This window comes from Lytechinus variegatus, chromosome 11 (assembly GCF_018143015.1).
Source record: "Lytechinus variegatus isolate NC3 chromosome 11, Lvar_3.0, whole genome shotgun sequence".
NCBI lineage: Eukaryota > Metazoa > Echinodermata > Echinoidea > Temnopleuroida > Toxopneustidae > Lytechinus > Lytechinus variegatus.
Window position 1 is genome coordinate 18480032 of NC_054750.1, and position 14564 is coordinate 18494595.

The 14564-nt window shown below is 38.3% G+C and overlaps 1 protein-coding gene across 1 annotated transcript in view; it reads right to left on the minus strand.

Moving 5' to 3' along the window:
- LOC121424236 (fibrillin-2-like) overlaps positions 1 to 14564 on the minus strand; it is a 53671-nt gene that overhangs the window by 8228 nt on the left and 30879 nt on the right. Inside the window, exons 6-15 of the mRNA XM_041619842.1 lie at positions 13628 to 13798; positions 8429 to 12184; positions 7032 to 7259; positions 6109 to 6393; positions 5548 to 5778; positions 4697 to 4867; positions 3110 to 3964; positions 2254 to 2541; positions 1610 to 1897; positions 354 to 427 (exon numbers count right to left, since the gene is read on the minus strand). Of these exons, the coding sequence (XP_041475776.1) occupies positions 354 to 427; positions 1610 to 1897; positions 2254 to 2541; positions 3110 to 3964; positions 4697 to 4867; positions 5548 to 5778; positions 6109 to 6393; positions 7032 to 7259; positions 8429 to 12184; positions 13628 to 13798 (6347 nt within the window). The remainder of the gene's footprint in view (positions 1 to 353; positions 428 to 1609; positions 1898 to 2253; positions 2542 to 3109; positions 3965 to 4696; positions 4868 to 5547; positions 5779 to 6108; positions 6394 to 7031; positions 7260 to 8428; positions 12185 to 13627; positions 13799 to 14564) is intronic.

Genomic DNA, 14564 nt, shown 5'->3' on the forward strand with positions numbered 1-14564 from the left:
ACACTCTCGGTCCATTCTTTTCAAAGCCTTGTTTTATCAGCTTTTATTCTAATTGCCAACCTAAAGTATTTTCTTCCTTTGCTACACTTTTCTTTTCTGAGTTCAGGTATCAGAAAATAATGAAGATGAATTAAACATATATTTTAAGCCAGTAATCATTATCCTTAAAAACATATCAAAAGCATGATATTATGAACATAATATTCAACTTTTTCTTCTCATATATTTTGAATGATCTTTATGGCTCTATATCAAAAGAAATTTGGGAAAACCTCAAAATTATGTCACTTGTCCTGGATGATAGGAAAATACCAAAATGTTCAACAAATGAATTACATGAATAACAATCCTACCTCATTACAAGTAGGTCCTGTATACCCAAAGTTACAATCACAGCTGTAAGTATCAACACCATCTACACAAGTACCTGGGAATATTAATAATAATAATAATTTGAGGAACTATAAATAAATCCAATGGCCAAGTAACATCATGAAAGGAGCATAGAAACACAGCATTAAGTGCTAAAACAGTAATTATCATATAATGCATACATGTATCTAAAAGGATTAATTCCTTAAAATGCAAGCATGCAGTAGAGGCAGCAGGGATAGAACAAGGGTTCTAATATCCAGTTGCTTTAGAAGCAAATAGTATACAAATATACCAGGCTTTGAGTAAGTATAGCAGGAATTATTTTGTGAGGTTGGACTGGCATTATTATTTTTTCCAGTGGGGCAAAGCCCCAAGGGAAATATAGTAATTTGCCCAGTACAACAGAGGATAAATAATTCCCTCTATACTTTTGAAAGAAAGGCCTGGTATATTTGTTTTTATATCCTACATTCAATAAGGTAGAACAAAAATCTATCTACTCTTGTACACATAGTTGATCTTTTCTTAATCTGAACTTAAATATAGATAATGTGCTGCGCAGACTGATCTACTTTTCCCGAAACCACGTGCTCAGCGGAACGCGTATTCGTGTCTCCGCCGTCCATTCACAGGACTTGCCCGGAAGAGTCAACTCGCTGACCGTTGCACCCGAGAGATTGCATGATTTGTGACGTCAATGATGGAATAGTCGACTATTCCATCATTGACCTCACAAGATAGCACATTTTCTTTGATTGGCGTTTCATTTTTGACATTATTGCAAAATAGTGAGAATATGTTTGGTCACATGCTATTTAAACCAATCAGCATACAGAATTTCATTTATGTAGGATATAACTCATATTATAATGTGATATGTGGTGCCGTGGCCGAGTGGTCTAAGGCGCCTGGCTATACATGGAAAGTCCGGAGTTCGATCCCCGGCCGCGGCACCTATGCCCGTGAGTAAGACATTTAATCTACAATGCTCTTTTATCCTGCTTTCAAATAAACAGGAAATGCTATATGCATTATTGGTAACTAAGTGTGCACTTGTTTTTAAAAAAAAAATAAAAATAAAAAATAATGTGATATGTGCTATACAAAAACTATGTAATACTTTCATTATTATTGCATAAATGCAGACTGTTCTTGGGTTTGATCTATTTAATGATCACAGTTCAGTCACAATAATCAATGCAATCAATCAGAGAAATGCTTTACGTCTACTTACCAAACTGACATGGGCCCGATGCGCATTCATCAATATTAATTTCACACAGACTTCCTTCAAAGCCAAGAATACAGTCACAGATCGGGTCACCAATACCCCCCGGAGGGTCACTACATTGAGCTCCATTCAAACAGGGATTGTTGATACACGTGGATTCAAACTCACATCGTAGACCGGCTCTATCGCTATGGCAACTACAAACATAACCATTAATCCCGTCTGCACAGGTACCGTCAGAAAGACAAGGATTGGAGCTGCATTCATCAATGTTGATCTGGCAATTAGAACCTATATACCACACATAAGAAAATAAAATGTTCATATAGATTACCAAATCATAATTCACAATGCACACATTCAATGACTAACACCATTCTATCTAACCTGTATATAACAAATCGTCACAATTACAACTACTTATAAATTAAACTTCTGTTCAAGAATTTTGCATACATGAAAAGATCTAAATCAGATAGGTAACATGTAAACTTAAAAGTTACCATAGTTTCAACCTGACCCAAGTTCAACTTCACAAAAGTCAACAGGATGTTTTGCATAATATATAATCAGTAATAAAAACACAAACACATGGTATTGATGATGAACAAATGATAAAGGAAATTTCATGATTCTGTAGGACATACCTGTAAACCCAGCCACACAGTTGCATGTGTATCCATTGACTCTGTCCACACAGGTGGCTCCATTTTGACAAGGGTTGCTGGCACACTCTATGATCTCTTCCTCACATAGATTGCCAGTATATCCAGGCATACAGGTACAGAAGAACTGACCATCACCGGTGTTGGTACAGGACCCATCGTTCTTACAAGGATTGGAGGAGCAAGCGTCAATGAATATCTCACAAGTGGCCCCACTGAACTGCTCGCTGCACTCACATCGATATCCGTTGAGGAGGTCTATGCAGGTAGCTGAAAACAAACGGGACGGAAAACAACCTTGTCCTGAAATTCATTTAACTTTGAGGGAAAATTATAATATTACTGTATGTTTATACAGTATCTATGTGGCTATGTAGACTTTACACATATTCTTTAGAAAACAATATATGAAATTATTTGTGGCATTGTTGCAACATATTTGATAAAGCATTCAAGGGATTAGCAAAGTGATTCAGAATTCATTATTTACTGAGTAATTGACTCTGATTCAAATGCTAGTCTGTAATATATATCTGAATAAATTAATTGAAGAGATCAGTGTGAAATATGAAAATGAATGAAATACGTGGTGCATACTGTAAAGATAACTGCCTTAGAATTGAAATTTAAAAACCTTATACCATCACTAAAAATTAAAATAAACACTTCACAAAAATAAGTACCCCCCCAAAATAAAAAATAAAAAACAATGCGAACACATGCCCTACATTCACTTTGCACTTATTATCAATTAAATAGTAGGTATTTAATGTGGTACTATAATTTGACTCTCAGCATTCCCGGCAAAAGATATGAAAATATAAGAAAAGAGACTAACCATCATTCAGGCATGGGTTGGCTGCACATTCATCTATTTCCTGTTCACAATTAGCACCCTCATACCCAGCTGTGCAGTTACAGAAATATGCATTGATGAGATCAAGACATGGAGATGAGTTCTGACAAGGATTACTAGCGCATTCTCTGATCTCTGTTTCACAGCGTAAGCCAGAATAACCAGGTGAACAGCTACAGTTATACCCATCTATCAGATCCATACAGATGCCATTAAACAAGCATGGGTTGCTACTGCATTCATCAATCTCTATGCTGCAAGTGAGGCCTTCAAACCCAGAAGCACAATCACAGAAGAAGCCATTGATGGCATCCGTGCAAGTTGCACCATTGAGGCAAGGATCAGATCTGCATTCATCAATCTCAATCTCACACAGACTACCATTGTAACCTGCGGGACAATCGCACAAGAACTCATTGATAAGGTCAACACAGGGGGCGCTGTTCTGACAAGGGTTGCTCTGGCATTCATCCAAGTCTGTCTGACATAGATCACCGCTGAATCCTGGCTGACACAGACACATGTAGGTTTGAATACCATCCATGCACATGGCCCCGTTCTCACACTCATTATCCTCACAGTCGTCTATGTTGACTTGACAGTTCAACCCTGTGTAGCCTCCAAGACAGTTGCAGGTGTAGTTGTTGACGAGGTCTTGACAGGTAGCACCGTTACGGCATGGCATGCCAGCACACTCATCGATGTCTACATTGCAGGTAACCCCTGTGTACCCTGGTATACAATCACATGTATATCCATTGATGACATCATTGCATGTAGCGCCGTTTTGGCATGGTTGGCTGGCACATTCATCAATCTCAGTCTCACAAAAGATACCTGTATGAAAGAAAACACTACTATGATTAAAATGGAACATATTTTATGTAACAATTATGAGAAGCTGAAAAGATCAAAACTTTATTGACACAGTATGTTTAATATATTAACAGAGCTGCCAACCTGAACAAGAACATTTCAGTATTTTCAAGGCTGAAAATCAGTATTTTGGTGAGGAAATAAGTATTTTCACAGGAATGCCATAGGACAACGCATAAATTGAAACTTTAGAAATTAGTATTTTGCATGAAACCATCCGTATTCTTCTCTATTTTCAGTACTAAATACGGAAAATCAGTACTACTTGGGAGCTCTGTATTAATGGTAACGAAAGTTATTACTGGAGCTTCAAAGAAAGTCCAAGAATATGACAGTTCAACATCCACTGTTCTGGTAAATTGAATACTACTGTTTGTGATTTACCATTATAACTTTTGTAACAAACTATAATTCAAATGTATGTAACATTGCAATAATCTTGTACGATTGTTTTATAGTGATGTAGATTAATAGTATGAATTGGTACAGAGCAGCTACGATACAAATACCCTCTCCTGTGCTTTGAGAGAAACTCTTTTTGCTTACAGTACAAAATTAAGGCAAATTACTTAAATGCTTTCCGGGATAGGCGAGTCTTCACTGGTTCAAGATTACGAACAGACTGGACCACTTTTAATGCAACTGAAATAAAATAAACTGAAACTAAATGACGATAATGTAGAATACAAATACCTGAATATCCATCCACGCATCTGCATAGAAAGGACAGAGTGCCATCTAAACAAGTTGCCCCGTTCTGACATGGTGAGGAAACACACTGATCTCCATCAAGCTCACAGTGATCACCAAACCATGGTCCCACACAGTCACATTCGTACCCTCCTACCAGGTTTATACAAACACCTGAATAATGGATAAATAAATAAATGATAAATAACTAAATGAATAATACATAAATAAATAATAACGATGATAATAATGATGAACTACTACTTCTACAAAATACAATATTACGGTTTATATTATGCTTTTCCAGAGGAACCAAAGTGCTTTTATTATGTCTACACCTGTAGCTTGTGCTGCCTCTTTATCAGCAGTACTCAGAGCATTCATGGACTTAATCCTGCCAGGTTCCCATTCCCATCACTTGGGTTGATTGCAGCACAAAATGGATTGATTTCTTGCTGAAAGATTAGCACATTGCTTTTCTCACAACTCCCCATAATACAGAAATACAGAAGAGGGGAATCCTGTCATGGTAAAGAAAAAAAATTGTATGTATAAAGAAAAACAATGAAAACAGAAAGGTGAAAGTTTGAATGGAACTGGACAGGGGTAATTTATGCTAAAGAATGTGTGTGTCCTTTTAAAGTGCACCTTAAATATGATGTGAACTCATACATGCATCATTGTCTTGACAAATCAATGCAATCCCTTTGTGTAGAAAATAATGACATAGACAGATTTCCATGGTTAAGACTGATCAAATAAGTCACAAATCTCTGTGAGACAAGACCCAAGTGTGGCATTCTTGGCAAGCTTTTAAAAGAAACTACTTAGCACTTTGAACCAAGAAAGCATACCTTCATTTTGACACGGCGAGCTTTGGCACTCATCAATCAGATCTACTTCGCAGTTTCTTCCCGATAGTCCATCAAGACAGGTACACTGATAGTCCAGGACTAGGTCTTGACAGGTTCCACCATTAAGACAAGGTGAACCTTCACATTGATCACCATCCAACTCACAGTGTGTACCGAAGAAACCACCGGTACAGTTACACTCGTAGGAATCCACCAAGTCTATACAATCACCTGTAAAAACAATGGGCGAATGAGAAAAAACATGTTATTTACACTGTACTGCAATGTAATCTCTGTAATGCCATGTAATTACATCTCACTTTTAGTTCTGATGAATCCTATTCTCCCCTGCACTTGTAATTCATCTCCAGTTAATCATTTTCAATTCTTAAACAATGCTGTCTTGTATGTCTAAGATAAAGTTGGCAACCCACTAGCCTCTCATAATAATGAATGTTAATATGTATTATGAAACACATGAAATGGGACGAATGGAAGCTATAAAAATTGGACCCATACAGAAAACATGAATTTAACCACTGGTGTATATCGCATCCATACCTTGGTTGAGGCAAGGCAAACTGGCACACTCATCAATATTAACCTCGCAGGTTACTCCACGGAATCCAGCCAAACACGAGCAGTTATACCCGGCAATGAGATCAGTACAAAGCCCTCCATTCATGCAGGGAATACTCAAACATTCATCTGTTTCTGTCTCACAATGTGAACCTTCATATCCCAGAGCACATTCACAAGTGTATCCATCTATGCCATCCAGACAGGTGGCGCCGTTCACACATGGATCCGAAGAGCATTCATCTATGTTGATCTCACAGTGTATACCTGAGGGAAGAAAATGCATACTTTGTCACGAATCCAATATGCATTATTATTAATGATAGGCAATCGTATTGTGCAACCTATATCAATATGACCTATTCAGACGTGCACTTTAATTATCATTACTACCGTGGAAATAGCTTAAGCTACCATTTCTAGTGCTCAGTGCATATACCTCATCTGGGTTGAGTGCATTTATGGGTAAATTAACTACGTAAGGAAAACACCTCATATCCAGGATTCAAACCTACGAGGCCAAGATGCGTCCATAAGCATTCAGGTATTCCAAATAGAACCTTAACCTATCAATTTTACAGCAGTTATGAAAAGTTAATCATTCAGTAATTCAATATGTACATTCATTTCTTGCATTGCCATGTATCTCAGGATCAAATTCTTGTATGAAAATATATCAAACATAATAGCTTTTATTGGTCCAGACTCAAGTTTTGCCAGCAAGAAAGTAGCATTTTTGGTTACGATAGGGAATTTGGTTTATAATATTGAATTGAATTGAATAGAATCAGGGAAAGGTTTTTTTTTGCTTGGGTAAATGTGCAAATTTTGCATAGGGGCATTTGTCACATGAGCAGCTACCATAGGAAAATGGTGCGTCACAGAAGAAATTGGTTTCCACTTACCTTGGAAACCTGGCAGACATGAACACTCATAGCCATTGATGAGATCCGTACAGTTCCCTCCATTCTGACAGGGTATACTGGAACATTCTGTGATCTCCGATTGACAGTTTCTACCAGTATAGCCAGAAACACACTGACATTGATAACCACCGATACCATCAATGCATGATGCTCCGTTCATACATGGCCCGCTGGCGCATTCATCTATCTCAGTCTCACAATGGACTCCTAATCAGAAGTTTAAAAAAAAGAACAAAGAGATGCATTGTTAAAGCTCACCAGAACATTGTCAAGAAAAGCTGAAGGTACTTCATTGAAGAATGGCACTGATTAAATCTCCAGATAATTCAAATTAATCAAATTTTTCTTACATTGAATGAATAGAGATCTTAAACCTTAGCAACAAGCATGGATTCAATACATTTGTCTAAAGCATGCATCCACTAAATTGGACCTTCAAAAATCAATTAGATTAATAACAAAGTGTGCCTTTCAACAACAGCTGCAGCAGTGTCATCCACCTTCATTACATGTAAATGAAAAACACCCAAAACATGTATGCAAATACGAACAGGTTAGAATAGAGGTACCGTATAAAGATTGGAAAAGAAAAAAAGCACCATGCAAAGTTAAGCCCAATACCACGGGATAGAAGTTTGTCTGTTTTGAAAGCACAAAGAGGGTAGATTCCTGAGAATACATGTATTACAATCAAACTGTTAATACTTCAAACTAATAGGATAGGAGCGTATATCTGTAAGTACACATATGTAATGAAAAAAAAAACAAGAGTGTCACTTTACCACTTCCATATGGATTTTTCTGAGGTATGAACAAATACTGAAAATCATTGATCATAATTAAATTTGTTATTGAAAACATTTTGATACAATGTTAGATACTCCACTCTCTCTACATCAGTACTGATAATCTATTTTTATTTGTAAGTTAGTTACTTCTCTTTTTGACTTGTAACATTTTTAGTTTCATGAAATCAAACAGTAATGCAATAAAGATGTTTTCCTATAATTTTGCAGGATTTTCAAAAAAACATTTCATACAGTATGGATGGGTTGAAGATGTTTGTGATATGTCATGCATTGGCAATAAATTAGTGTTACAGGTACATGTACATAAATAGTAATATTAGCAAGAAAGCATGCATAAATTACAATGTTATCATACTAGTGATGGGTTAGGCACACCGTGTTTTCTATGAATTGAAATAGACTTTCAGCACCATGCACTGATAAAATCAATTAACATACAGGGAACCATATTCAGGAACCATGCAGGGAATGCTGGGATACGTGCAAACAAATGAATGGGATCATTAGAAATAAATGGATGTTAGGGACCATGCAAACTCCATGGCAGAGTTTCTACACTATTGTCACCTTCGAATCCTGTTGCACATTCGCACACATAGCGGTTGATGAGATCCACACACGTTGCTCCATTCATACATGGAAAGCTTCCACATTCGTCGATATCAATCTGGCATTCTGCTCCTTCATACCCATCCAGGCACAGACACTCATATCCATTGAACTGATCTCTACAGCTGGCACCGTTTACACATGGTGAGCTTTCACATTCGTCTGCTTCCAAAGCACAAGTGACGCCTGTGTAACCTGGGCTGCAGCTACATGTAAAAGAATTGATCCCATCTATGCAAAGTCCTCCATTTAGACAAGGACTGCTCTCGCACTCATCTTGATTAATTTCACAAGTCATTCCTTCAAAACCATCAGCACAGCTGCACTGATAGCGGTTGACGAAATCCTCACAGGAGGCTCCATTTTCACAAGGGTTACTCTGGCATTCGTCAATGTCAAGTTCACATCTTACTCCTTGATATCCAGGAAGGCATGAGCAGATGAATCCATTAGCTGCATCTCGGCAGGTGGCATTATTCATACATGGACTTGATAAACATTCATCGATATTGATTTCACAGTGGTCCCCTAGAAATCCAGAGGTACAGTGACAGGCATAGCCAGCAAGACCTTCTTGGCAGGATGCCCCATTCAGACAAGGATCACTTTCACATTCATCAATCTCTGCCTCACAGAATGACCCTGTGTAGCCAGGTAAACAGGTGCATGTGAAACCTGCAACACCATCTACACACGCTGCTCCGTTCTGGCAAGGGTTGGAATCGCACTCATCAATGTTTTGAGCACAAAATATTCCAGAGAATCCTTGAGCACATTGGCATGTATAGCCTGCAAGAAGGTCAGTACAGGATGCTCCATTGAGGCATGGGTTACTTGCACATTCATCCAGATCATCATCACAGACAGAACCAGTGTATCCAACTGGACAAACACATCTAAAACCATTCACCTCATCCTCGCACGTGGCACCATTCCTACAAGGCTGGCTGAAGCACTCATCAATGTTGTCTTCACAGAGGATACCTTGAAACCCTGCTGCACATTGGCACTGATATCCATTCAAGTAGTCTTGGCAGATGGCTCCATTCAGACATGGATTTGATGAACACTCATCTCTGTCAAGTTCACAGTTTGCACCCTCGTAGCCTTTGGGACATTCACAAACATAACCCGCTATCATATCAGTACAGTTGGCTCCATTCTGGCATGGTGAACTTCCACACTCATTGATCTCATTGGCACATGTAGTCCCAAAGAATCCTGGTGCACAGATACAATTATAAGTGTTGACCAAGTCTTGACATGTTGCATCATTCAAACAGGGACTGCTTGAACATTCATTAATTTCTAAATCACAGTTTCTTCCAGAGTATCCAGCTTCACATTGGCATTCGTAGCGACCTATAAAATCTATGCATGAACCTCTCATACACGGGTTCGAGGCACACTCATCTGTTTCTATTTCACATGTGTCACCTTGATATCCAAGTGTGCAGTTGCACAAGAACTGTCCAATCCTATCCAGACAAACTCCATTAATGCATGGATCACTATCACATTCATCTATATCAGCTTCACAGTTGGTCCCTGTAAACCCATTCAGACAGATGCATGTATACTGATTGATCATGTCTCGACACTCGGCTCCATTTAAGCAGGGACCAATGGCGCAGTCATTAATGTTTGTTTCGCAACGCTCTCCTTCAAAACCAGGTAAGCATTCACACTGAAACTGGTTCAACAGGTCTGTACACTGTCCTCCATTCATGCAGGGACTTGAAGCACATTCATCAATTTCAAACTCACAGTGTACACCTGTGTACCCTGAGGCACAAACGCAGATGTAGCGTGCAATCTCTTCCAAACAAGTGGCTCCATTTTGACAAGGATCACTGGAACACTCTTCAATTTCAGTGCTGCACTCAGAGCCTTGGAAACCTGGAGGGCAAAGGCAACGATAAGAGTTGACAAGGTCACTGCAGGTAGCTTCATTCGAGCATGGGTTGCTGGAACACTCATCAACATTCACCTCGCAGAATGTTCCAGTAAATCCTTCGATGCAAGAACAGTTATATCCATTTACTCCTTCTTCGCAAGTTGCCCCATTTCGACAAGGATCACTAGCACATTCTTCAATATCTGCTTCGCAGTTGATACCCTGAAAACCTGGCAAGCATTCACAAGTATAACTTGCTATCAGATCAATACATGGGGCACCATTCTGGCAAGGGTCGCTATCACATTCGTTGATAATTGTGGAACATGTCGGATCAGTGTATCCTGGAAGACATACACATAAAAAGAGATTGACAAAGTCCATGCAAGTTGCTCCATTTTCACAAGGATCATCATCACATTCGTCAACATCGATTTCACATTGGTTCCCTGTGTAGCCTGGGAGACAGTCACATCTGTAAGAATTGACAAGATCAACACATGTTGCTTGGTTTTGACAAGGTCCACTACTGCATTCATCAATATTGATCTCACATTCTGTTCCTTGGAATCCTTCAACACATCGGCAGTTGTATCTGCCAATCTGGTCTACACATGAAGCACCATTCTGGCAAGGATCACTGTCACACTCCTGGATGTTCACCTCACAGTTGACACCAGAGAAGCCAAGAAGACAGGAGCAGTTATACCCACCAATCAAATCAGTACACTGTCCTCCATTCTGACATGGCAAGCTTGCGCATTCATCGATTTCAGTTTCACAATGAATACCAGTAAAACCCACTGGACAGGTGCATGTGTATCGTGCAATTTCTTCTCTGCATGTAGCCCCATTCAGGCATGGTGTACTAGCACACTCCAGTACTTCCGTCTCACATCTGTCCCCAATGAATCCTGCAGCACAGGTGCAACTGAAGGCTCCTATCAAATCATTACAGATGCCTCCATTTGCACATGGAGTGCTGGCACATTCATCAATTTGAGTTTCACAGAGGATGCCAGTGAATCCAAACATGCATTCACAGGAATAGCCATTGATCTCATCAATGCAGGTTGCTCCGTTCCGACATGGTACACTAAGACACTCTTGAATGTCAGCTTCACATCTATCGCCTTGAAATCCTGGTGCACACCTACAGCTGTATCCATTCACCTCGTCAACGCAGCTTGCTCCATTCTCACAGTCGTCACTGATACAATCATCAATATCTGTCTCACAGTTAGTCCCTGTGTATCCCTCTATGCATTCACAAATGTACAAATCAAACTCATCCCGACAGGAAGCTCCATTAAGACAAGGGTTGCTCTGACATTCATCTATCTCCGTCTCGCATCTTTCTCCTTCATACCCCGCTGCACAGTGACAGACATAACCATTAATGTCATCCATGCAGGTGGCACCATTGCTGCAGGGGTTACTTAAACACTCATTGATGTTTGTCTCACAGAGCCGACCAGTAAATCCAGGGAAACAGTCACAGACAAATCCATTGACGACGTCTCGACATGTTGAATCATTGCTGCATGGTTGTGGAAGACATTCATCAATCTCATCCTGACAGTTTACATTAGTGTAACCGGGTACACAGGTGCATTCATAGCCATCTATTACATCCTGACAGGTGGCTCCGTTCACACATGGTACGCTTGAACATTCGTCAATGTCTATATCACATATCAGACCAGTAAATCCTGGAAGGCAAATGCACTGGTATCCATTGATTTGATCCTCACATGTTGAGCCAGCACTACAGGGTGAACTGGAGCATTCATTGATGTCCTGTTCACAGTTTGTACCTAGTGAAATGGAAGGAATATGTAAAAAAGATATCAAAAATATGATACACAATAAAAGCATAAGTGAAATAATGATCCACTATCATGAAATGTAACAATTACATAAAAGGGATTGCCTAGACATTTTTATTTCATATTGATCCCCCTTTTCCCTCCAAACAAAAAATAAGAAAGTGAGAAAACTGCAATTAATTCTACATCAATGAATCAAAGACATAAAACAGCAGAACAAAATGAAAAACATATGACAACTTATCATGGGCCCTTTCCCATTCTGTGTACTTTACTAAACAAATATTTACATTACTAGCCATTTCAAAATAAAATAAAAAAAGCCACACTGCTAAAATCAACTCACAGCACGAAGATACAATATCAAAACCTTCAAGGATAATTTCAATATGCCACAAGCAATGTACATTACATTCCATCGGTGCAGTTTCTCTCAACAGCCAGGAAGGCCCACACTTGTCTGCCACTGCAGAACTGCTAGCAGCACAGCAGGATACAATTCAATAAACATCAAATGTCATTTCATGACTCAGTGATCTATGAACTTTCCCAAAGTATATGTATATGAATTAAGAGTACATCGTTATTCTATTCGGCAGCTTATTAAGCAGAGACAAATGTACACACAGAAGCAGCAGGTCTACCTTCTAAATGTTCTTTGCAGCTTTTATCATGGAAACTGATTGCTGTTGAAATTCATTTCAATGAGGATAAATTGAAATCAATGTCATGATGAAATATTCCAATCATTTTCTTTATGATTTTTAAATTAAACAATGTAACATTTGAATAAAACATGTAATGACTATTCAAGTGATGGTATCTGTTAACAAAAAACATTTGCCAAATGATTCTGATAACAAAATGTGTACTTGCTTGGGAAATGTTTTTTTTTTCTGTGCAACAATGACATTTGTCTTTATCTGTCTTGGCAATCTACAGAGAGCTAGCATTTTTTTTTATGTATTCATGTCTTCAGTCACTACATATAAGATTGTCACTTGGTTATGTACTTTATGCTATATTATGATTATGTCTCAAGCATTGTTTTGTATATTATTTCAATAAATGCAGAAAATCCTGCAAAAAAAAAAGATTTCATTATTACACAACGCTTTTAGTGTGTGGAAACTTACTAGATCGAGATCTATGATGATATGCTAACAGTTGACCTTAATTTCAAAGACCTTCTTATGACATCATTATAATATGCGACATTTATATAGCGTTTTAAAACAATATTGTCTAAGCGTTCTAACCTCTATTCTATTCCTCTGGCTTAAGCACAGCCTTCTGATTAGGTTCTCAAACATTCAAGGAAATTCTTCCCACTGGGTTACCAATTCAACACAGCTGGGTTGAAAGTGTGAAAAGTTATGTGTCTGTTATTTGATTTATTTCCCCCTTGTACAAAGCCGGTGACATACAAACCTGTAAATCCTGGAGGACATTGACAGGTATAGGACATGATATCATCCACGCAGGTTGCTTCATTGAGACAGGGGTCAGAATCACATTGATCGCCATCCAATTCACAGTTCATTCCAAACCAGCCTTCACTGCAGTTACACCTGTATTCATTGATCCCATTGATGCAGGTTCCTATTAATCAACAGATATTACACATCTTTAAAAAAATAATGGTAAGAAGTGACATCTAAAAGATAATTGCCATGAAGATTATCCCACATGGTCTGGATGTCTGTAAATGCTATAAGTTGTATGATAATCTTCAAGTTTCAAATAACTTCTAAAAGGGACAATTCAAATGGTCGACTCAACACTCCGGTCATAAACATACATGAAGGCATCTTTCAATAGGTGTACAATGTGCAAAGTGATTCACTGAAAATTTTCATGATCATACATGAGCAAGAATCTGAATGGTTTGAGATGTAGGTGGCTTTATGAAAGTTACTTCATGCACAAGACTTAAAGGGGAATGAAACCTTTGAAACAAGTAGGCTTGTGTTGAAACATAAAAATCAAAGAATAAGAACAAAGAAAGTTTGAGAAAAAAGAGACGAATAACGAGTAAGTTATGAGCATTTGAATATTGCAATCACTAATGCTATGGAGATCCTCCTACTGGCAATGCGACAAGGATGTGAACAACTTTCCCTTTGATGGACTATAAAATACCCTCAAAATGTCTCTTTTTTCTTTTTCTTATGGTGATACAAACTCTTTATCCATGACGTATTCTTTGAAAATCTGTATTACATGCCGTCCTACAGAAAGAACACATGATATACGGATAGATGAGATAAAAGAGGCAATTTTAGTGAAATATATACTAAAGTAGACCTGTAGGTGTTATGCGTATTTAAGAAATGTACTATTATTATTATTATTAAGTAATGGGGAT